The sequence below is a fragment of the Idiotropiscis lumnitzeri genome, chromosome 19 (assembly GCF_059441095.1).
Source record: "Idiotropiscis lumnitzeri isolate Australia: NSW breed Sydney's pygmy pipehorse chromosome 19, RoL_Ilum_1.0, whole genome shotgun sequence".
Taxonomy (NCBI): Eukaryota; Metazoa; Chordata; class Actinopteri; order Syngnathiformes; family Syngnathidae; genus Idiotropiscis; species Idiotropiscis lumnitzeri.
In genome coordinates, this window is record NC_142409.1 from 8,194,203 (window position 1) to 8,219,822 (window position 25,620).

Below are 25,620 nucleotides of genomic sequence, written 5' to 3' on the forward strand. Positions count from 1 at the left end.
TTTGCCTTGCAAAATGTTTCAAATTGGAATAGTTGTAAAAATCACAACCAGTCAAAAAAAAAAAAAAAAAAAAAAAAAGGTTAGGTCAAAGTTATCCTTTGATACTTTCTTGAGTTACATAAATTCGTCCATGATATGCGATTCAATTATGGAGTTAGGGCAAATTTTACAAGTCACTTTTTAAATGTACCATTTGGCCGAATTCAAACCACAGGGGCATTGTGCTTTTGATCATCTACTGTGCCCGAAACATATACTGTCATTTTTTTTTTTTTTTCTGATCATGATTAAGGCCAACAGAGCAGCGTTTATGTGATGTGTCCACTGCAGGTGGCTGTGATCCAGTTCAGTGACACTCATCGTCTGGAGATCCCGCTGGGGAAACAACAAAGTGCTGCCGAACTCATTAAAGCCATAAAAGGCGTCGCTTACATGGGAGGAAACACACAGGCAGGCACAACATTTTTTTTTTCATACATTTCGTTGTTGTAATACAGGAGTGAAATATGAAAATCGATGTAAAATATAAGCTCACGTACAAAAGTATTGAAACAGTGAGGCCGATTATTTTATTTCAAGCTATCGACTGGAATCATTGGCAGCATTTCAGTTGTATTAACACATTTACTGCCATTGACGGCTGGAGACGTCAAAGATCCATTTTTCTTTTTTTTTTTTTTTTTTTGCTTGGCCGGTAGTGAATGAGTTAAGGATTCGAAAGGAAAGTAAGCAATTTTGAACCTGAGAAGAGAATAAACTGTAATGGAAAGTCTAAATTTAAAGAAACAAGGCACGGTACTGTACCCACTCTGGTTCTGCTTCAATGTTTCTTTTCTGTGCGTTTTTTTACGACCTGAACAAATCCTTCCTCATAACAGATTTTTGGTGAAAATTATAGGATGCTGACCTGTTCTAAAATTGAACATGTCTGTTTTGCAGACTGGCAGAGCAATTAAGTTTGCCGTGGACCATGTTTTCTCCACATCGCAGCGAGCGAGCCAAGTCAAGAACCGCATCGCTGTTGTGGTCACAGATGGCAAATCCCAAGATGACGTCGTAAATATTTTTCACCGCTTGAATGAAACATCGCACTGTATTCCATTCTACGTCGAACCGCACTGCCATTTTTTCCCCTTTAGGTGGATGCCAGTATAGAGGCGCGAGCTCAAGGCATTACTGTATTTGCAGTGGGAGTCGGAAATGAGATCACCAACTCTGAACTTGTATCGATCGCGAACAAACCGTCTTCCACCTACGTGCTGTACGCTGAAGATTACACCACCATTGACCGTATTCGAGACTCCATGGAACAGAAGCTCTGTGAAGGTAAGCGTCGGATGCAACGAGTACCCGTCCCAATTTCACCATTTTGATCCGAAATAAAACACAAGCTGGACACGATTCCAAATATTTTTGAACATACGGTGAAAACGCTTTCATTGGGTTGTTTCTTACCACCTCTTGGTTGTTTAAACGAATCCCCGTTTTTTTTATTCTAGAGTCTGTGTGTCCCACAAGGATACCGGTTGCGTCTCGAGATGAGAAAGGCTTCGAGCTCATGGTGGGCATGAACATTGAGAAAAAAGCCGAGAAAATTAATGGCTCTCTGGTGTCCGAGACGGCCTTCGCTCTCACGACCTCGACTGACATCACTGAGGACACCAGGTATCATGCCGCTGAAAGAGTTTAATCACGCCGTTGGTGTACTACCTTCTTCTCATTCTCATTTTATCGTGCGATACGTCATAAAATATATTTCTTTTTATTAGAGAAATTTTCCCAGAGGGCCTCCCACCATCCTACGTATTTGTCGCCACCGTTCGACTAAAGGGAGTTGCTGAGAAGCTGACCTTTGACCTTTGGAGGGTGCTTTCAAAGGATAAAAAGATCCAGGCGGCGGTGACGCTGAACGGACGGGACAAAACGGTCACCTTTACCAAGACGAAAATGACAAACAAGGAACAGAGGATTGTCTTCAATACGGGATTCGAGGTGGGTCGGCACGATGCAACATGGAAAGACGAAATGATGTCGTTTGTTGGCCGGTAAAAGTATTTCCAGATAAAACAAAAGCACTTATTTTAAATGAATCACTGAGGATGAAATGTAAATGATGCCAGAGGAGGGCTCCAAAAAAAAAAAAAAAAAAGTTTCCGATTCTAACCCGCTACATTTGCTCGGTGGAAACTCACACTTGGAACGCGTGCCTCGATTTCCATGGCAGTTTAGAAAAACACATCCTGGCAGACAGCAGCCAGGTTATTTTTTTCCCACTCCCCCTCAATTTTAACGCACCTAGACTGCAGCGTGGCTCACTGAACAGGGTTGCAATTATGTTTTTTTTTTTTTTTTGATTTATATTTATTTTGATGTGGCACAAAGTGGTAGCCTGTGATTTGTCATTTTGAAGATGCTGGCTGTGGCTCAGCCCATGTCAAACAATGCCCGCTCTGTTCTTCTCACATTTGAAGATGATTTAGGGCTTTAATGAAGGACGGTTACGGAAATTATAAATGGCCAATAGGTGGGGATAGCTTCCGCAGAACAAAATAAGAATTGGTGGATTTGAGAATTGGGAACATGCGGGGATTACTGTACATATAAAAATGGACTAAAGCAATTCTTCTTTGTATCGTCCCTCCACTTCAAATTGTTTTAGCATATTAGCATAATTCCGCATCCCACATTAACAAACAATTTAAACAAAAAAAAAACAACAACATGCATTTTAGAACAGCTCATTCAAAGCTACGACTGACTCAACCTCACACAGCTCAGTCATCATTTCCGCAATCTCGATGTAATCTTTTGTATCGTCTGTCAGACTCTATACGACGGGATGTGGCATCAGCTTAAACTCTTGGTGAGACCCAGCCAGGTCACCAGCTTCCTGGATGATCGACGGATACAGGAAATAACACCCGAGCCAATGGAGCCCATTTACATCAATGGGAAGACGCAGGTGGCAAAGCGGCGTGGGACAGATGTCACTGTCCCCGTAAGTCCACTTCGTAATGCCGAATGACTGCACGGAATGTAAACTAGCTAACACACGCCAAAAAAATTCACGCTATGTGTTTATTTTCTATTTGTCTTATTTTCTTGACTTCATAATGAATTATAATGAGTTGTCTCACGTTACTTTTATAAGTTTTTTGTCTCTGGGCCGATGAGTACATATTTGATTTAAATATGATTTATTTTCTTGTTATTATATTTAATTTATTTATACATAGAAACATATTCTGTGAAAATGGAAACAATTGCAGAGATAATCGTGTGCTATTATTTTTTTTTGTAGTCGTAAATTAAAACTCTTGCACTTCTTGCATCAGCTGTTACTGATTTTTATTTCCTTCAGATGCAAATCCAGAAACTGCGTCTGTACTGTGATCCTCTTCAGAGTGAGAGAGAGACGGCTTGTGAGATCTTCTATGTGGTAAAACCCTTAACCTGATTGTACAGTAACGCAAAAGTCATTATTTTTGTGACTGCATATTTATACCTTTAATGATATTTATTTCTCTTTTATTCGGTTATGGTTCACAGGATGATGAAAGGGTAAGAAAAATTATTTGAATAATTATTATTATTATTTAATAATTTTTTTCCTTTATTAATCAGTGTCGAAAGAATAATTAATATTCAGTAACTGTTCTACCTAAAAAAAAAAAATCCAAAGATACTCTATTTGGAATTTTTATAAGCTTTTAAAGTCAACATAAACATATTAAATTTATAATCAAAGATCTGAGAAAATTACTCTACCTTTGCCTCCTCAGTGTCCTCTGAATCGAAAAGCCACAATTGCTCAAGTGGAAGACTCCTACGGTGTAGTTGGACCTCCTGGTCAGCGTGGGCCACAAGGACGCATGGTAAAAACTCCCCGATCATTTGAACCAATTCAATTTACACTGTTTACTCATTTACTGCCATTGACGGCTAAAGACGTCCAAGATCCTTTTTTTCCCCATCTTGCTTTACATATCAGGAGCTATAGAGTGCACCTGTGTTCAGACTGAGTGAAGATTTACAGTATAATGACGGTGTTTCTTGCTCCTCAATTGGGTGTTTGTCTTTGGGATTGTCAGTGTCACTCACCCAAAACCCAAGTTGGGTTAAAAATAACCCAACTTGGGTCAGAATTACAATTGCCTATAATTGCCACAAGATGGTGGGAAAGCATTTAAGCGAGAGAAACTGCTCAACTCTCTTCATTCGACACAATTAATTGAGATTGAGATTGCTAGAAAGTAAATTGTTGCAAAAACAGCAACTAGGTGAGTTTCTCATGACATAATGGAATGAATCGGTTACACGCACAAAAACGGTGCAAATAGAGTACATTTTATTTTATTTATTTTGCCCCACGCCACTTCCTGTTTACCCCAAACACAATTATCTCTGGAAAGCGAGTGAATGTCCAGAATGTTCAGATTAGCGACAGTGCTAAAATAACCGGCATGATAAAAGGCAGGAACACGTTTGTGGTTGCAGTCAACCACAGCTAAGGGCCAGTAATGATTCCCACCCTCTTTTTAACTTTCCCAGTCGAGTTTAAAGTAAAGATGTGGCTAATTTAACAGCTTATTGCAGCTGTTGTCATCGCCCTTTAGATGTTGCGACCTTTTAGTTGTGATTTTGTGTTTGCATTTCTGAGAAACAGATGTTTTAGATACAGTGTGGGATGTTGGGTTGCTATCTGTTTTTTTTTTTTTTTTTTTAATTGTCCCCCACCTCTCCCCTAACCACACGGAATCCACAATTTTTTTAGTTTGAGTTATTCAATTTGTGCATTTCTGTATAAAAGGTTCCTTTATCTTTCCAGGGGGACAAAGGAGAGGCAGGATTACCCGGCGCTGATGGTAAGCCTGTGAGTACGCTGTTTATTTATATCTCTCTGCTGAATTGTCACAAGTTGTCTTATCTCATATTGTACTGTATGGACCTCAGTCTTATTTGCACGTGTTGGAAATTGCGATTTCCTCCCAAAATTCATCATTTGGAGATTTCAAAATGTCAAGTCCTTTTTTTTTTTTTTATTCTCTCCTTCAGGGTGAAACAGGCCCTCCTGGAATTCTGGGACGGAAGGTAAAAGTTGTTATTCATAAAGTTGGGAGTTCATTGTTGTTTGCTATGTTCTCACTTTAGAACAGGAAAAAGGACCAAATATTTCTATTGTTGTTTTTGCAGGGTGTGGATGGCTCACCGGGACCAAGAGGACTTCACGGTATGAAGGTAGGATTCTCATGAAAACACACGAATGAGTGTTGGGTACCACTGATAACAACATCTTTATTCAACCTGATTGCAACCAGGGTGACAGCGGGATGACGGGCTTACCCGGACCACAGGTAACACCAAAATCAACATCAAGCATTATCAAGAATTTATTCAAATTAATTATACCATATTTTTTGAAAATGTGTTCATAATTTGTAACATGCAAATGATCACCATGGTCATAATTGTTCACACGCAGGGGCTTCCAGGAGAGAGGGGTGAGCCAGGACATCCTGGAGAGGCGGGTTTAAAGGTAGGATATGATTACTGCATGTTGAAACTGGCAAAAAGGTGGAACAAAAAAAAAACCAAAACATAACAGCAGCGCGTGATTGAACACATCTCATCTTATTGGCAATGGATAGTGGTGAGGATGTTCCTGATGTGTGCCAAGGGAGCGCAAAAAAAGTTTGACCCACATACATGTAGTCAATGTGAATAGTTCCCCTCACTGAAACCAAACGCCACTACACACACGAGCGTCTTGAAAACAGCAAGTGACGAAATCACACCGCGCAGAGACATCTGCGCGCACGCCCACTTGTTACAAGTGCGCGCCGCTATTTTCAGCTTTCTCTGAACTCCTTTGAGTGTTCTACCACTCCGACTTGCAGCCGAAGCCTACTCAGTAATTTGGGACTCTTCCTGCTATCATAATAAACCATGTCGCCCCCCCCACCCCCTCCCTGGAATCTGGAAGTGTTTTATACTAAAAAGGAGAATGGTGTACAGAAACCCCTGAGTGGAACATAAAACGGAATTAATATCAACCTAGAAAATGTGAACGTAATTCTTTCATATGTGAAGATAATCGCTGAAAACGTGCAACGATTGAGAAAATTGTATTAACCTTTTCCTGATTTTTTTTGGGGGGTGCGTGGCTAAAAAAAATAAATAAAAAATAAAAAATATATATTTATATATATTTATTTTTTTTGTCTTATATATGTATAAGAATTTGAGCTTTGTCGTTCAATTTTTATGTGCTGTTAACAAGCACGAGACAGTCTCACAAACACCAACAAACAGAGAAAATGTCTTTCTGGAACAACGTCAGGGACCATTAGACATTTTAACGATTTACTGGAATTAGTCTGCTTCAAGCAGATCACTGGGATAGCAGCACTGAAAATCCCCCTTGAGTGTTATTTAATAATGATGTTTTTTATATATATATACAGTATTTACATAGTAGATATTTACCATATGTTATACATGTTTTGCTTCTACTAACACTGAACCAAATTGAACAAACAAAACAAACATTGGTTTGAAGTATTTCGGGTGCACTTTTTTTTTTTTTTTTCCTCTTCAATTTTGTTGACATTTATTTTGGAGCCGTCCTAGTTTGTAATCCACCACAGGTGAGCTAAAGCCCTCAAAAATCCAACAAAGACTCCGTTCATTTTGAGCACAAGCGGCCAACTGAGCGAATCTTCCTCAAGTGTCAGTGAAGGAAATGCGCTGCTGTTTTTACAGACGCAGTGTTTGACTTTGGAAATGGAACAATCTGTCAGGTTGTTTACAGGGCGGGTTGAGGTGGTGTGGGGGGGGGGGGGTTAATATGACGTTAGAAACTTGCCTGATTTAGTTACATGGCAATTTGAATCTTACACTGTTAATTCGTTACTATAAAATATGAAAAGAATGTAACCCGTGATTCACTGACTGGAGCTTGGACTCTTATCGCCGTTCCTGACAGGCCGGTTATTATGGCTTGGCAATGTCATTTCAAGCCAAGTTAACAACATGGTTCCGTAATTGACAACAAGCAGATTTCCCAGCACGATGGCTGAGTTCATATGTGTGATTCTGAGTGATATTACTTGATAAAGTTATTTTAAAATGTTGTCATGGTAGCCATTATGTCAGAAAATTGCCTAGCAAGCAACGAAATACACATAAAAAAAAAAATCAAATTATTGTATTAAAGCGATTTATTATTATTTTTTTTTAATGCAAAGCAGCCAGGATGTTAAAGTGGCTGCGCATTAACCTCTGCGGCCTACTCCCACTAGCTGGAATAAAATTCCCAACTCCCAGTTCAGCTTTTGCACGTTTTTAAGACACCCAGAAGTCGGTCTTGCAGGATCAAACAATTTCAGTGTGGTCATGGCCTGAGGAAAGATCTCCCGTCAACTGTAAAACATGTCTGGCCCCATTCATGACAGCTCTATTGACTGTTAATGAGCCTTGAACATGAGGACGCAATATACACCAAGCCATCGTGTACCGTATTTGCTTCCCCCCCCCCACAGTAAAATTCACCAACCTTCAAACATTCGAATGAAAAGAAACTTGATCAGCTTATTATATAGTTATTACACATTTTTGACATTCCATGTTGCCCCTGTCATTACGCCACCTTTAATTAATGAAAGTGCGATTGCTACCTGTTGCAGACGTTTTTGTAAGCTGATCAAAGTTTTTTTTTTAGCTTCTCCTCTTAAAATGATTAATGCCTGGATTTTTCTTACTTAGATAAACGTACTTTTTTTTATTTTTTTTTTTAAGGAAACAATCTCTTGTCATTCGTCTCATTCAATTTTTTCCCCTCAATATCCATTGCAAGTAATCAAGTCTGCGACTTTTAAACATCCTTGAGGGAGATATCCAGAACATTCATTTGAGTTGAAGCATGGTAACTTTCAAGACGACGTCATTAATTAATCACACCAATAGTAGGACTGGGGATGTCTTGGTAATATAAAGTCATTTGTATGGCTCCCACAGGACAAAACGTTAATACAAACGCCAATCCATTTGAGAGAGCAAACATTAGCAATATTCTCCAAATGAACAAGAGAGTTGAATTAGTGGCGTAATTAATTTCAGTGATAATGTAAGCCAACATACTGACCTTGCATACTTAAACGCAAACCAAATGATTTGTAAATAATTGCCACTTCATAAGCCGTAGCTGTGCATTATTGGTAGTGTCCTGTAGGTGGCGGTAACGTGCATCACAACATTCCGACCACATCTGGCATCCTTTTTGTCCTGGATCGGGTTGGATGGTCTTGACTTGTTTGTGCCTTATCATTTTGACTTTGTCCAACCACAAATATGCCAGAGTTCACTGCGCTCCAAAGTCAGCATGGTGATGCTGACTGAAATCCATATAATCTTTTATCCAGGCAAAAAAAAAAAGAAAAGAAAGGAAAGCATGTAAAATACATGGCATGCTCATACATTGTTCAGCTGCTTTTTATATTTATTGCTTACCTTACACACCCAGACATAAGTCATTTGTTTGGTTGCTTCTTGGCTTTATAATTATGAAGTCTGCTGCTCCATGCGCTTTGAGGGGGGAAAAATGATGCTGTAGAGAGCTAATTCAGTTATTACTTCCTTGCCATCTTACTGTATCCGTTTTCACTTCAAATACATGGTTGGTGAAATTGGGAGCAGAAAACCAAACAAAAAAGGCTTTACTGGATACCTATGCTGTGTAATATACTGTATGCTTTGTACTGTGCAATAACAGAACCCGATGTCGCCTTGGGGCCAGTCCAAATCCCAAGAGGTGGAAACATTTGATTTTTGTTGATGAAAATATCGTTTAATATGTGGCACCTTGAAAGGATTTTCATATGACGCGAAATTACGGTGGATTTATTTTTCCGTTTACCTAAGCTTGTCAACCTATTTGAAAGAGAAAAGTTGGCTGTTGACAAAAGTTCAGTTCAGCAAATAGGTTGGATGGGTTCAAATGTTGATTTAATGTCGGAATGTTAGCGTAAATTGGCAAACGAAGCAATGTTATATTTTGAGTGGCATGCAGGTTGACAGATAACTTTGCAAGTGTCTTCAATGTATTTATTGAACATTTTTTATTTTCCATGCATTCCATATGATTAAATAGTCGCGTACGTTTTGTTTTTTTTCCGCTTATATTCCCAAAACATGCTTGTGCAGCTTTGGAAGACCAATTTCCCACTCGTTTTGAATGAAAATGATAAATATGAACGCAGGTTTGCCCAACTGTGATGACAAGTGCGATAAAACAACAAACATCGTATCAATCCCCAGTTGCTCAATGGGGCGTTCCGCTATATTTTTCGGAGAGTATGGCGCACGGGATTTTTAAGGAGCAGCCTCAATGAACAGGTCTATTCTTGGGAAATTTCCATATATAGTGCGCACCGGGTTATAACGGTTATAAGGCGATAAGTCAAACTTCATACATAAGATTATAAGACTCACTGTCGATTTTTGAGAACATTAAATGAGTTTTTTTGCGCCTTATAATTGGAAATATAGGGTAGATTAAAAGTATGACACATATTTGGTAATGGCGATAAAGTCTACAGCGTGGATATCATTCTCTCCTCCACATACCGTTTTTTTTCCCCCGGTTTCCTGAAAAGTGATGGTTTTGAGGAAAAGAAGAAATTCACCGGTCGGCGGCATTATGTTCATGTTCATTGCCATTGAAGCACATTGGAACAAATTCCCTTGCAAGGGGAGTAATTATATACCGCAGCTGTTCAACAAACAACATAAAAGTTACCGAAAGGTCGGCGAGCACAACCAAGCAGTCGAATCTTGTGACTCGGGGGCTGGTTGCAACTTTAATTATAGGCTCTGTTGTGGTACGGCATGTGTTAGTTTGTTGTTCCGCTGGCCACAAGGCTCCCACAAACTCTGTGTCGGTGCGTCGCAACAAGATTCATTAATTACACTCTGCAGTCCTAACTTAACGTTTTCAGTTAGGTAGCAGGAATTAGCTGCAGGGAGGCGAACTTTAGGCACGAGATGGGAATGCAAAGAAAAGTTATGTAAGCGAACAGGAAGTATAACAGGGATTCCATTTTATGAGAAAAAAAGACTTTGTAGATTTTTTTTGAAGTAACAAAGATGAAGTAACAAAAATGTATAAATGGATGGCTTGTTTAATCACAAATGCGACAAAGCTCGGCAGACTGCAAGCTGATTGGCTGATACACAAGGACCATTTTATCGTTATATATATTTTTTTTGTCTCGTATATAAACTTTGAATGAATATGGAATAGCGAGTAGCCAAATAAATATCTTTACAAAACAAAAATGACAGACTCTGTTGCTCCATTCAACTATAAAATATATAATGTGCATCCCCCCCTTTTTTTTTAAACTACGGTTAGCAACAATGTTATAGGCACATTTGTCACCTTTATTATAAGGTGCCCGATTGCGGGTCTACAATTTGTACACAGAACACTCAAATTTGTTTTTATATATTTAAAAGCCCCCCCCCCCCGCCCTCCTTCTCCTGGCAGCAACAGGAACTCTCCATTTAATTCTAAACTACCCTCTCTTGTCTCTTCTCAGGATGTGTTTGATGAGTCCTTCTAATCTTATCCTCCTTTCAGCAGTGTTGACAGGCTTACGTGACAAAATCTAGATAATCATCACACATTATTCAAGAAGCACACCGGATCTTGTAAAGCACTGACAAATGTGTCATGTCCTCAGGGAGATCCCGGTTCCGTTGGAGCGCCGGGAAACCCGGTGAGTATATACATACAAGACAGATCTTTCACATTGCATTACAATGAGGCGTTTAACTATTCAATGCGAAATGAAATATATATGAAACGCTGCATGATCGACTGCAGATTGTTTTTTTTTTTTTTTTTGCTTTTAAAGACCAGAAAACAGCCTGCATTTAAGCAAACATAGGCAAATTCCTGGAAATTGGATTGGAAGAGTTATTGTGCAGTCACAAATAATTAAAACTAGAGGTTGAAATAAATCTAACTATGAGACGCCATTGAAAATCTAAACTTTTCTCGCTTACAATTGCCACTCCGTGACGGTGTGAATGTGGGCGGGAATGCGCATCTGTCTCTGTATAAAAAAATAAAAAAATAAAAAACAAACAAAAAAAAAAGCATTTATCAAAGTGTGTTTTTTAGACAAAATATTCTTCAATAATCAATCATAGGCATTTATGTTAAATTAAATCAGGCGTGGGCAAACTACGGCCCGGGGGCCATATGCGGCCCGTTAAACGTTTTCATCCGGCCCTCCGAACTTGAAAAAAAAATAAATGAATAAACCTTGTTTATGTTTTATTTTCTAAATACTGTGGTTTTTCAAAGACATATATATTGTTATAATGCTTTTGTTCACTTTCATTTAAAATTGAATGTATTTTTTTTTTCTCCGAGGAGTTGAGGTTACCAAAACACTCCATCCATCCGCTCCTGGTCCGGCCCCTCTGTCAAATTTTAGAACCCATTGTGGCCCGCCAATCAAAAAGTTTGCACACCCCTGAATTAAATGTACGTTTACATTGAAGAAGTTTTTTTTAAAGTCAAAATTTCCAAGAGTTTCTATCTCACCCAACTGTTCTAGAAAACGACTGAAACGCTCAACCCACAAAGCCTCTCTCAAATGGTCTTTTTTTTAAAAAAAATCTTCCGCTTTGATGTTTGAGTTTAACAAAAGCAGTGCGTATTTAGTCCAACCCTTTCCTTTTTCCTTATCCACCTAATGAATCGAGCATTTTCCCAATACCTTACTTAATTCAGACTCCTCAATGCTGTCCACCAGCTCCAATCCGATCCGGTGGTGCCTTATGAGTTCAAGTCGGCTCCATTAAGGATATTCGGCTTTAGTGCGTCAGCATGAACTTAAAATACACTATAACCTTCACAGGTGAACTTAATTTGAACCGCGCTCAAGGTTTGACTGCACATATCAGCGCTTTTCGCTGAACTTTCTATTTTCTAACAAGGGGAGTGACTGGCAAGAAGACCAGCGCTGCTTTCCCAGTCTTTTGCCAGTGCTTGAATGATTTTGTGTGTGCATGAATTTTTTTTCAGAGGATATACATGAATGTACCTAAACTGTATTCAAATTTATTTACTTACTAATATATTTACATGGACCGAATAAAATTTTTGTGTTGTAAATGGCGCATTGTGTTTTTAGGGCAGTGTCGGGTAAAGTCCCTGTTCAAGTTCTAATTATATCAGAGCTTTTATCATAATTTATTTTTAGAACATACACGTGGGAGTTGGGAGGAGATTAAAATATGTTATCGCCGATGTTGTTGGTCACGCATCTCGTATGTCATGTCTCAACACTTAAATCAGACAATGAATTCCACATCTGCTTCCTCTTTTCTCCTCATGTTGTTGTTCTTCTTAATTGATAAAAGAGGAATGTAGTTGAAAACACGGAAACGGCGCTCAAGTAAAGCCACAGTGTCAAACAGCGGCTTTTTACCCGGCTTATAATGTACTTTAAATATTAAAGTAATTTAATTAATTTAATTTAATCAATATTTTTTGACAACAAACGCTGAAATTGTCATTTTAAAACATATTCTTATTAGTTTCATTTACCTTTCCGACCATCGTGTTCATATTCAGAATTTTCTCTGCAAGACCATTGATTTCAAGACATAACGTGTTACTCTGCTATCAACAGGGAGCGCGGGGACCTCCAGGAGAAGTAGGCCCACAAGGACCTCAGGTAACATTGAATGCATCTTGGCAGAATAATGAAAAAGAAAAAAAAAGGGATCTTTTGTGTCTTTCATCGGGAGAGAAGGGGTTCCAAGGATCACCCGGCGTACAAGGACCACCGGTTGGTTCAAGATGCACGATTGTGTATAATTGTGTACCGTGTCACCGGTGAAGGCTTTTCAATATCATGAAAATATCACAAGCATAATGTGACATTGACAAATGTGTTGATGAGTAGCTGGTGACAGTTGTGTGTGCGTGTGTGTGCGTGCGTGTGCGCGTGTGTGTTTCCTTCTTTTTGACCAACGCGGATGATTACGCAACGCAGTATATCCGTAGCTTTGCTGCCCTCTTGTGGCACGGTGGTAAACAAAAAGGGCGGGACAATAGAGCACTTAAGATGTATTACTAGTCCGATGTGAGAGAAATTCACATGAAATTATGATTTATTAAGATGATACAATATGGCTGCGGGAAAAAGTCTCAGTTCTTGCAGTAAAATGCTGTGAATTTGAATGCGATTATTTGCCTGGCTCTAATTGGCTGACTACCAGTTCAGGAGGAGTCAATTTGATTTAGAGAGTTGAAAAAAAAAAAGACGAAAAAAAAATCATCTCCCTATTCATAAAACAAAAACAACCTCAACTAAGCTCACATTGACAATGAGCAGAAAACGGGTTGACATTTTTTTTTTTGCTGCTATAACTGGATGATCTTTATTAGCACTGGATAAAGGTTATGATCTGGTAGGGAGGCGAGATTGGTTGAACAGGAAAAAAAAAAAAAAATATATATATATATAATAAAAAAATAATATAATAAAAAAAAATGATTTCGCAAGAACAAAAAAAAAAAGCAAAGGGGGAATTAAATCCAACATAACTGATGAGACAACGCTATACACCTGGAGGCAGCTGATTGGCAGACGCAAGGGACCTGTCTGACGAGAACAGGTGGAAACAAAAACCAAGCAAGACAAGAGATAAATGGACTGCGGGGGGGGGGAAACATCTAACAAAACAAAATCCAATCAAACCCTCCTCTCATTTGAAATAATGTTCCACCTTGCGTCTTACTGAATGATATGCGATTGGTGGAAAACAAAAAGCGGAATATGAGACTGGCTGCCGTCAAAGTCTGCGAAAGCTTGGCGGCCATTCTCCTCTCAGACACCGCGTCCAGAGGTTGATCCAGGATAGAGTTGGCGCGCCTCTGCGTTTGTTAATCCCTCCTTTGTCTGCCGTTGACATTCTGCTGGCCAACAAACCACAACATAAAAGACATTTGAGGTCTCACGGACTCCTCAAGGCCTCGCTATTGTTAGATCTGGTGAATAAGTGGAAAATAAATCACTTGGCATGTCAACTTCCCAATCTAATATTTTTTATTCAGCGGATAATTGAAGTAAGCAGAGTGAGGTGGAAGGAAATTAGAATGCAGTGTGCTGGTCTCTTTTGATTTTAAACTCTTTTTGGTCTTTGGACTTATTGTGGAAGGTAAATAGGGAGGAAGACAGAATGTACGAGCATAATGAGACTCCTTTTAACGAAAGGTTCCAATGTTTTGGTGGTGTGCAATACAGTTGAACAAATTATTGCAATTTTGGACCTCAAAAGTAATTATGCCATGATATTAACACCTGCCTGCTTATTTATAGACTATATGTAAATATGCGATGTGAGGTTGCTTAATTATAGTTGTATTTTGCACTGTCACATCAGATTTCTAGCTCAGCTACAATTAACGTGTTTTCATCCCTAAAATGAAAATTCTATGATTATACAGTCATCAGACTTCCTCCGCCATTATCGTCAATTTGGTATCCCCCCCGAGAGTCAATCATCACACACGCAGTTATAATTTAACTTTTTTTTTGGGCTACAGACTCAAACTTGTTTTTCCAACTTGTTTGGAGCTGTAAGCGTGGGTGGGGTGCATTTGAGGTTAGAAGTTTTGTGTCTCACTAATGCCGCTTTAGTCTTCATGTTTGTAAGTTACATTAAAGCTTTATATATAATTTTAAATATATATTTTAAAATGCTATATAATTTCAAAAGACCATGGAGGTCATTTGCTCGAAGGATGTTTAACTGGCACCAATCCAGGGTGGACCCCGCCTCTTGCCCAAAGTGGGCAGGATAGGCGTTTAAAAAGGAAGTCAAGCCAAACATGAAATTCTGATTAATATTGCGTTTGTGAAATTTGAGTTAAACAGGAAAAACGACCCGTTTTCGGACATTTCGGACAGAGCGGCCCTTTTGTTACTTCTGTCGCCTGAAAATGACATCACAGTTGCTCAAGGCCAATAAAATGGATCTTTGACGTCTTTAGCCGTTAATGGCAATAAACGAGTTAAAGCAGGGGTGGGCAAACTTTTGGATTGGTGGGCTACAATGGGTTCTAAAATTTGACAGAGGGGGCCGGACCAGGAGCAGATGGATGGAGTGTTTTTGGTAACCTCACCTCATCGGAAAAATAATTATTTAATTTGATAAAAATTATATATATAATAATATAATAATTTATTTTTAAATGATAATGAACAAAAGCATTACAACAAAATATCAGCATATTTAGAAAATAAAACATGAACAAGGTTTATTCATTTTTTTTTTTTCAAGTTTGGCGGGCCGGATTAAAACATTTAACGGGCCGCATGTGGCCCCCGGGCCGCAGTTTGCCCACGCCTGAGCTAAAGGGATAATTTAAGGATGCTGGTCAGATAAGAATACCGTGTTAGGATTTCAATATGACTTATCCACTTTTAACAAAGTGCGTGAGTTCGCCGGGAAGACATCGCGACAAATTCACAGCTTCAATACAACACGATGTTTGGATGCTTATGCTTAGGCGATTGCCAGAATGCAAATGCAGTGTATGCGCGTGCACGTGTGTGCGTGGACCTGAGCCATCTCATTTCTCCCCCAGTGCCTCCTGACTAAGCCGTCATGCACTCTGTCACATTCAGCCCAAAGCACAGTGTTTCTTTCATCCAACTCTCTCTTCCCTCTCATCCCTTTACTCTCTTGTCCCCTCGCATGGCGTGCACTCCCCTCTTGTTCTGCTTTTCCCGACTTTCCCCTCCGATATCCACCCTCTCTAGCAGGGGACTGCTGGCAGAGATCAGCCAAAATAGTTCCCGGGGTCTGTGTGTTGAACGTCATAATTAGTTATTATGCTAATGCCACTCCCCAGCTGATTGGCTAGTCTCAGCCCATTCAAATATCGCAATCACTTTATGTTCTTGTGGAGAAAAGTTCATTTTGCTTATTTTGCCAGGGATGGAGTAAGCTCATTTGGAAATCAAATCGTCAATCTGTTTGCTCATATAAAAATTGCCATTGGGTTTGCATTTTGAATCCAAACGCGCACAAAAATGAAACACGGTTGATATTGCGATTTTTTTTTTGTTGTATATTATTGTTGAAAAACCTTGAACACGGTATATAAAAGTATTGTTCAAATATGTTCTGAGCTTCTGGGTCCATCACAATAATTCAAGCATGCTCGGATGTCCGTGGCCTTGTAATGCATAATGCATAGAGATGGAGGGCGCACTTTTGTTATTTTATTTTCACAAGAACGGCAATTCGTAATTTGACAATTCAATCAGCCGGCACAAAATAAATAGCACATTCATGTGACATTTGCTGAATGCTTCACAACGCTTTTAATTAACAGAGTAGATGAGTTTTGCGCGAACTAGCAAGTTTGCAATTGATTTCATGGTCATTCCTATCAATTGATGGCATTCTTGGAACGCTTCCGAAAGCTATTTAAAGCCGTTAATCGCAGAAGAAATACAATCTCTGTTTAGTTTTCATTATCATGTTGTTGTAAAAAAGATCCACTTATATTTCCTGACCATTAGAAAACATTTAAACACTCATTTGCGGATTTATTTGTGGAGGTTTTTCAAAGCTCGTGTTCATTCATTGGACGACAGAGGTCATTTGGCTTCGAGGATGTTCGGATTGGAGCCACTGCAGATGAAGCAAATTTGTAGGGAAAAAAACCCAAAAATAAACTAAAGAAATTGGAACATTGAGTTACGAAATAGCGGGAACTGTAACACGCACACACACACACGCACCCGCCACACCCCCTTTATTTGAGCATTTAATACAGGTGTGGGCAAACTACGGCCCGGGGGCCAAATGCGGCCCATCAAATGTTTTAATCAGGCCCGCCAAACTTGGAAAAAAAATTAAATGAAAAAACCCTGTTAATGTTTTATTTTCTAAATAAAGTGGATTTTCAATTGCATATATATTGTTGTAATGATTTTATTCACTTTTATTTAAAATTGAATATATTTTTTTTCTGCTCCTGGTCCGGCCCCTCTGACAAATTTTAGAACCCATTGTGGCCCGCCAACCAAGAAGTTTGCCCACCCCTTATTTAATACATGCTATATTGAAGTCGCGGCAATATGGTACATCCTTGCTCACGTGTATTGTTCATCTAACAGATGCTATGTGTGCTTTTTCTTCAAGGGGAACTGCGGCAATTCACGGGTTAATACTTGTCTCGGTTCACCGGGGCAGAAGGTGAGTTGATGAGATTATATTGTTTCTTCCGTTGTTCAGATATGACCTTCTGTATATATTGTGGTTACAAAAAGTTGAAAAAAAAAAGAGGAGAATAATTCTAGTTTACCACAGTTGACTTTGAGAGAGAAGCGGGGTACGCCCCCGAATCAAGACGCAAGGCACATAAGATAAACAATCACTCTCATTTTTACCTTCATGGGCAGGTTAGAGTCTTCAATTAACCTAACATGCATTTCTTTTTAACGTGGGAGGAACCTGAGACCCCTCGGACACTCTGGACTGTGAGACAGATGTTATACCCATATGCTCCGACGTGCCGCCCATATTAAGATCCGTTGCTCATAAATTCAAAAGTGTAGCCCTGGAACTGGAAGCCTGAATGTATTCTTGGTTTTTGTTTTAATTTAACTGCATCTAACACATCAGGGTAAGAAGTCATCACAGGTATTGGATGTGCTGCACGGCAGTGGTTCCCAACCACTGGTTCGCGGTCCACTTTGGACCGGGCCGCACAAAAAAACGTACTAAAAATACTTCTGGTTTATTTATTTATTTATTTATTTATGATCACGTCTAAAGCCTGATCTGCACAATATGTGGCCAGCAACCGGCCCCCCAAAAGACTTGCATTAACTGGTCCGAGGCGGGAAAAAGGTTGGGGACCACTGCTTTACGCTATACCAGTGTTCCCCAAGCTCATATTTTATTTTTGAAATATTTAACAGCACCTAAAAAAATGTCAAGGAAAAAATTTCAATTTACATGCAAATGTAAATTTTCAGGGCTCAGCAGGTGAGCCAGGTTTTCCGGGGCTGCCAGGTGCCCCAGGGCATCCAGGGTACAAAGGTCATTGGGTAAGCATCCCGAACACTACACATGAGTAACATTTTTTAGCCTTAAGTAAAAGATGGCCTTCAATTTCAATTGATGAATAATTTATTGTTTTGCTACGGGGCAGCTCCATATTTTGTTTTTTCCATGTTCCGTATTACTCTTTTTACTTTAACGATGTAAATGCGGCTTAATGTCCCCACTATGCATTGCACCAAAGGGCACCATAGATAATTCTAATTCCATTTATTTGACATACTACAGTTAGTTTTCTTTGTCTTGATGTAGTCGGTATTACCATGAATGTTTTTTTTTCTCTAGGGAGAAGTGGGAAAGCCTGGCCCAAAAGGAAATAAGGTAGCTTGCTTCTTGTTTATTATTTCCTCAGCAATTATAAAGTATGGGTGACGATTGTCTTGCAATTTCCTAATTGCTACCTTAGAAAGCCTCCAAAAGGCAAAATATATTGGTTATGCTGCCATGCGTCATTTGGTAGCCGAGTCTGCCAAGTTTTTAATGGCTTTGAACCAGACAATGACAGTCACGGTACACCGGTTTCAGAACACTTTTCCGCTTTACTCGTAGCACTTGTTAAAAAGAAACTGACTAGTACCGCAGTCAGCCACTAGGAGGCAGTTGAGGTCTTCTGTCTTCACTGTAATTTGGACCAGCTCTCTATTTATGGACCCCTTTTGTCCACCATGAAAGCAACACATCAAACTATGACAACAGGACAGTGGACCAACTTATTGCACTCAAAACAAGTCTGATGATGTATTTATTACTCCGTTCAAATTGATACATGCGTCCGGGAGATATTGCATAAGGATGCAGAGGCACTGGCCCATTATAATTAATTTCGAGCCGTTTGCGTAATTTCCATCCATTAGCTGAACTCGGGTACATTTGGTTCATCGCTGTTAATCACAGGGGAGCTGAGTGTTAACATATAAACTGGATGTGGGTTGCTCGGTACACGCGCATGCGCACAGGTCTGTTACGAAAACGCTTTTCACCAAAATCAAGCTAATGGCTGTGACTGTATGAACCGGGAAAGTATTTTTTTTTTTTCCTTTGGCTATAATAGCATGCGTGCACTCAGATAAAGACATTCAAATAAAAGTTTTTCTTTAATATTATTAAATAGCTCAATGTTGTTCTTGACCAGTTAGCATCACCGCTAACACAGCTAGCATGTACGCTTCTGCAAGTGTGTTACTGTAATTAGAGTGATAATTTAATATACAGAGCTGGGCACTTGCCCCTTTTTTTTCCGGTCAGTCTCCCGACTTTCATAAAAATTGTCGCTCCAAAAAAAAAAAAAAAATAAATAAATCATAATTTTAATTTTTTTAAATTTTATTTCTTTTTTAAATTTTTCTTAGCCTGTTTTTTAAATAACTAAAACATGTTTGGGTTTAAGATGGTTGCACCAAACATCAAGATGCATGTTATGAAAAATTGACAAATTGAGCTGGGTGATTATAATGACTCTATATGTTGTTGTTTTTTTGGGGGGGTGTGAAAACATTAAACAAAATAAATAAATACAATAAATAATATAACTATTGTAAACAAATCAGCCAATGTGGGTCCCTTAATTCTCCTCCATTTCTGGAATAAACACAATGCTACAAGATTTTGACCGACCTTCAATTTCTTTTCAGTTCACAGTTTCAAATCAACAAATCAAAGCATGCGATAAATATGCCAATTCGCTTGCCGCGCTCCGTGTGCACGAACCGCGAAGAGTCTGATGGCTCATTGGGGTGGTGGAAAGAGAGTCGTGAGAATCAGACTCACGGATGTGTCTTTTGTAAGTCACATACAAGATAGAAAGAGTCAGGTTTGTTAAAGGTCACTGCTCGCTAGTTCCTATCCCTTCTCTCTGTGGGTTTCTCTTACTGGTTGCTCGAAGTAAGCATGACCTTTTCTCCTCTCTCTGTCTCGATTTTTTTCCCCCCAACACACACATTCCCATCAGTTGCTGCATACATTGGATCTCCTCCACACACACACCAAACACAACACGAGAATATCTCCACGTTGGATGTAGACAAACTGACACAAACTTTTCCCTAATTATGATGTTTCACATTGCAGGGGGACCAAGGCAGAGATGGCGAACCGGGCTCTCCGGCTCTACCTGTAAGTGTGCACGTCTTCTTCTCCTTCCACTAGGTGGCAGTAATGCTTATGTTTCTGGAGCTGCTGCAGAGGGACCTAAAATGGGGAAAGTGTGTTTGTGTGAATTTTAATGAGTTTATGGAGAACAAGTGTCTGCACAAGGGCACCGGGATGAGGCAAATCCTCCAGAAGAACAATGTCTTGGCTTCAAGACCTCATTTAGGGAGTCGCAGTCTTTCCATTCAAATTTCTACCCCAAACTCAAATTACAGATATTTTCTACCCCGCATTTTTTTCTAAACTAGCTCAGATTTGTCCAGGTCCCGTCTGACAGTGAATCTATTCTGATAGTCAATTTTATGTTTCAGAACATTTTCTTATTTAATTTAAATCATATCAACTTCATATTGCATTCTTTAAAAATACGATAAGATCAATATCGAGCGGTAATTCATATGCATATAAATCTGGATGAAAAATTCTATCCTCTAGACCAGGCGTGGGCGAACTACGGCCCGGGGGCCACATGCGGCCCGTTAAACGTTTTAATCCGGCCCGCCAAACTTGAAAAAAATTAAATGATTAAACCTTCTTAGTTTAATTTTCTAATGACTGTTTTTTCAAACACATATATATTGTTGTCATGCTTTTGTTCACTTTCATTTCAAATTAAATGTATTCATTTTCTCCCATGAGGTGAGGTTACCAAAACACTCCATACATCTGCTCCTGGTCCGGCCCCTCTGTCAAGTTTTAGAACCCATTGTGGCCCGCCGATCAAAAAGTTTGCTCTAGGCTAACAATAAAGCACAAAATAAAGTGAAATCCTCTCGATATTTTTCCTTCCTTCCTGGTGAGTGATCCTGGAGAATCTCTCAAAACATGTTTACGTGAGCCATCACTATCAATAACTCGTGAAGATATGATGATACGCGTTTCTGTGTGTGATCTGCAATTTCCAACTTCCAAGCAAAGATTTGGATTTCATTATTTTCCTAATGACACTGAATAAGTTCCATTTGAGACAGAGTCCAAGTATTGATTACTCTGGTATTGATCTGCGCATCCCCCCCGTGAGGGATTAGACAATGAATCCAATCATAGTGTGCGTGTGCATGCGTTCGTGTATGTCTTCTTTTATTTTTTTTTGTGTTGGTTGGTGTCGCTTGTATCGCATGGAGATATAGTTGTGTAATCTAGCCCGTGACACTTGAGAAATGTACAGCAATTACATTTTTCAGCGTGCAGCTTAAATGTTGACTCTGTAAAGCCAGTCTAGAGCGCAGCCAAGCCTCCATGCAGCAAACTCCCAAAGCGAAACGTATCGGCAGTGAATCACAAATGTGTCACTGCTGAAATGTGCAATGACGATTTGTCTTCCAAAAAGACTTCCTAATTCCTACGGGGTGGAATAAGTACGGCTCGGTATAGTGCCTCGTCTTCAAGTAGGAAAACAAACATTTTTTTTTTTCTTCTATGCTGCAAAGAATAGAACAGGATTTTTTATGGATATTACAATTTTAGAACGATGTGAAATGTCACTATTGAAATTTTACAAAGCGTGTAAAAAAAAAAATAAATATATATATACAGAGCCAGCTCTTTTTTTTTCTTGAAAAAATTCAAGAAATTATTATTGCTTTAGTCATTTTTTATATACATTTGTGCCATTTTCTAATATAGACATAGTTTGACTAAAATATTCATCAAATTTAAAAATAAAGATAATGCATTGCGTCCCTGACTTTGAAGCATTTTTGTACGGTGATTGCTGTGGGCGCCGGTGGCTTAGCTCCTTCATTTTTTATTTTTTTTTTTTAAGTCTCACTAGGTGTGATTTGAATCATTTAAAGTTGGACCTATCTCACATGGCGTTGAATCTAATTGTGGAAAAAGAGAACGGCCCATTTTGAAAACAGGAAGACACAGATTAGCAGCAGGAAGGACTTGGACGGCGCCATCCATAACTGGCTACGTTTCTGACACATGGTGACAATTTCTAGGCCATGTTGGAGTGAAAGTCCCTGAGAACATTTCAAAGGTTTTTGTCAGCAACCATAGCCCGCGAACTCCTCAGTCAACAGGCAAACTGCCTATTCCCACGTCACCTGTCCTGCCTCGACGCAGCCTAATAAAATAGCCCCAACTCCGCAGACGGTGACGCCGAAAAATGTTAAAAATTTATCACAAGTATGTCCGAGCTTGACGCACATCTTTTGCCCCGTCGCGATTTCCGAAGTCAGCACCTCGCCGGCTTGCGTTCCATTTCTAGATTGACACCGAATGTTTAAGTCCTCCCACAAGTCCTCGTGATTCTACGTTTCTTTTCTTTCGGCGTTCTCATCTCAAGTATTTGTTGAGCCCTCACACAAAAATGAAGGTCTCAAAAATTCACCTGTCATGTCGTCACGGACGAGCGGAGGAGGAGGATTCCAGCGGCAACCTGTGAAGCTCTGTTGAACTTTGCCCATGTGGGCAATGGCAGAGCTGGAAAACTATATGACGGCCGCGTAAAAATATTGACACTTTGGACACAGTTTGGACATTTTCAGTTCTGGGTTTCATGCAGTTTGCTACCTGTTGGGGGTCGCCAGCGTCCCTGGGAGTTTTTTGAGAATTTTTCACATTTTTTCAAAATTTTTTTTTGTTTTGTTGATGTAGAATTGTCCTGCGTTTTGTTGCATTGATGCGTAAAAAAAAAAAAATGAAAGAAACTTAACCTCCTTTTAGTTAAGCTCCATTTTCGCCTGTTTCTTTTATCATCCAGCAGGGAAAAAAAAAAAAAAAAAGCATCGTGCCCGAAATTAAATTCAGGACAACACAGCAACTAACTTGAACTTGCCTCTGAGTTTGCTACCAAACTGTTGTGCCTCTATATTGGTTCATTAAACATCTCATCTAAAAAGTAATCTCAAAAGACACATGTTTAAATACTTTGAACCGACCAAGCTTATTTTCTTCCTTCAAGCACTTGGATGGATGAAATTACTCGCCAAGGGGACTGTTTAGAGAAAAATGTAATTTGCAAGCTTTGATTCGCTATGTGATATTATTTCCACTTGCAATATCATTGCTAATCCAAATCATGTTTGCTAGCCATGCTTGTGAATGAAAGAAAGAGTCATTTGTGGAACATGACACTGCCATCAGAAAGGATTCATTAAAAAAAAAAAAAAAGAGGTATTTTCAGGGGAAATGTCGCACTCCGAGAGTCTCGGATATATGTTAAAGTGTTTAATTCTGCAAAAAAAAAAAAAAACAGCCTTAGAGAATTTGGTGTTACCGGCGGATGCTGGTTTCAATGGAACAAAAGATTCACAAATGCATTTTCCATGACATTACGGCAAGTACAAAAGGAGTGTTGGAGATTTGCATTGGAATAAGCAATCTGAAATATTGTGTAAACCAACTGGCTTGTGGGGGGGGGATGGTGTGAGCAGCTCAGCATCACCAATGCAGAGCTGTGAGCATCTCTCCTCTGACACTCTGTCTCAGCTTTTGATATGTAAGCACTCATTTCTAATGTTTCTCCATTTCTTCCTCGTCTTCTTTTTCAACCCCCCCCCCCGCCTCTCTCTGCTCTCTTTTCTTTCTTACATCAGGGCCAAGTGGGACCCAGGGGAAGGGAAGGAGAGGTATGTCAAATTAGACTTTGCGGTATTAGATATAATCCATTCTCTCTCATTCTGCCCCACAGTGAGAAGCCCTGACAAGCTTGTGCGTAGCTTCTTTGGAAGACTTACAGAGCCAATACCTTCAGGCCTGGGGAAATCTAACCCCCCCAGGCAAAAAATATACATCACAAAAGCATTCTCTCCGAAGCTGAACACATTTGAAATTGCAAACACTTTACAGAGCTGTCTGCAGCATTATAAATTTATGGAGCTTCAGCGTCCCCCCCCCCCCCCCCCCCTAGTTGTGCACGTGCTGTCTCATTTGTTGATGATGTCGAAAACACACATCTCCTCTGCGGGTGCATCATTTTGGATCACGAATAAAAAGCAGCTGGAGGCTTTTTTCTTTTTTTTTTTACGATCATTTCATCACATCATCCAAGGACAAAAAAGCTATTTGGTCGTTAAACACAGCAATTTCATTGGAAATTGTGAAATGGTATGTTAAATTGTAACTTGAATGAAGCTTGATTTAGTGCTCACATTGTTTCTTACTCCTCATCATTTGTAAAAAGGAAAAATAAAATAAAAAAAAAAAAGACTATATTTTATATCGAGAAGACAGGTACCAGAGTATCGATTCACCCTACACGGTATCGATACTTGTCAAAGTATGCGATGTCACTCTTGGCTTTTTAACGTGATGATGTGAAAGGCTTTCTGACATTTTTGTAATAACATTGTAATTATATTTTTACATATATAAATAAAAATCATAATTCAATCAAAATAAATACAGGATAGCACACTTCACACCCAATATTTTTTGCGTTGTTGAAATTTACATACAAAACTTGGTAATGCGCCATTTGATTGACTGCTGCAAAAAAAATATGTTCTATCACTCTCATGAAATATCTTCTCTCACATGTCCTCTTTCAGAAAGGATTGAAAGGGGATGAAGGCCTGAGAGGGCCAGAAGGAAAGAAAGGGGACATGGGCCATAATGGCCACATGGGCGCTATTGGTCCAAGGGGATTTCCTGGACTTGATGGGTTGCCGGGCCAACCAGGTCAGCCTGGATTCCCTGGAAAGCCAGTGAGTGAACGTGCTCATTATTGTCTCAGTCGAATGGGGATTCCTGCCAAAATATGGAAAAGTCAAGTTTGAGGCCACGGGGGTTTATGCTCGAAATGTCAAGGCGAGATGAAGATTAAGACCTGTATCTTGTTTGAGATTTGCTTCTGTTTTTCAGGGCAAGTCACCATCAGATGAGCATCTTGTAAAGCTCTGCACTGACGTTCTGCGCGGTAAGTATGTGTTTTAACGTCAGCGCAGCATGAAGGTCAATGGCCGAATAGGATTTGAACGGATTCAAATGCATCAAATACAACATTGCGATTTCAAGTTAGCATGATTATTGTTATTAAATTGCACATTATTATAAGACTGAAGGGAATGCTAATTATTTTTACTCATTATAGCGTGCCAAAAAACGTCAACCCATTTATAGTTTCCATAAAATTGGGCATGAAGACTGACATTGATATCATGGACAGAACATGAATAATGTAGCAATTGTGCCAAGGAAACATATTAATAATATAATTGATTGATGTGCTATGATATCCTTCTCATAGCTCCTCAAGGGCATATTTGCAAATTCGCTGTGATGCAGCGTTTGGTATTTCATTTTGGTGATGGACAAAATGACCGGCTGAATACCGCTTCTTCTAAATTCCAACGATTC

At 39.4% G+C, this 25,620-nt stretch overlaps 1 protein-coding gene across 1 annotated transcript in view; it reads left to right on the top strand.

The window, feature by feature from the left end:
* Positions 1 to 25,620, top strand: part of LOC148318341 (uncharacterized) — a 34,923-nt gene that overhangs the window by 4,145 nt on the left and 5,158 nt on the right. The window contains exons 4-26 of the mRNA XM_088283056.1: positions 331 to 450; positions 940 to 1,056; positions 1,140 to 1,326; positions 1,500 to 1,665; positions 1,770 to 1,992; positions 2,825 to 2,998; positions 3,362 to 3,439; positions 3,550 to 3,561; positions 3,783 to 3,875; positions 4,829 to 4,873; positions 5,056 to 5,091; positions 5,194 to 5,238; positions 5,319 to 5,354; positions 5,483 to 5,536; positions 10,743 to 10,778; positions 12,708 to 12,866; positions 17,242 to 17,295; positions 18,081 to 18,152; positions 18,451 to 18,486; positions 20,233 to 20,277; positions 23,859 to 23,891; positions 24,813 to 24,968; positions 25,126 to 25,180. Of these exons, the coding sequence (XP_088139182.1) occupies positions 331 to 450; positions 940 to 1,056; positions 1,140 to 1,326; positions 1,500 to 1,665; positions 1,770 to 1,992; positions 2,825 to 2,998; positions 3,362 to 3,439; positions 3,550 to 3,561; positions 3,783 to 3,875; positions 4,829 to 4,873; positions 5,056 to 5,091; positions 5,194 to 5,238; positions 5,319 to 5,354; positions 5,483 to 5,536; positions 10,743 to 10,778; positions 12,708 to 12,866; positions 17,242 to 17,295; positions 18,081 to 18,152; positions 18,451 to 18,486; positions 20,233 to 20,277; positions 23,859 to 23,891; positions 24,813 to 24,968; positions 25,126 to 25,180 (2,032 nt within the window). The remainder of the gene's footprint in view (positions 1 to 330; positions 451 to 939; positions 1,057 to 1,139; positions 1,327 to 1,499; positions 1,666 to 1,769; positions 1,993 to 2,824; positions 2,999 to 3,361; positions 3,440 to 3,549; positions 3,562 to 3,782; positions 3,876 to 4,828; positions 4,874 to 5,055; positions 5,092 to 5,193; positions 5,239 to 5,318; positions 5,355 to 5,482; positions 5,537 to 10,742; positions 10,779 to 12,707; positions 12,867 to 17,241; positions 17,296 to 18,080; positions 18,153 to 18,450; positions 18,487 to 20,232; positions 20,278 to 23,858; positions 23,892 to 24,812; positions 24,969 to 25,125; positions 25,181 to 25,620) is intronic.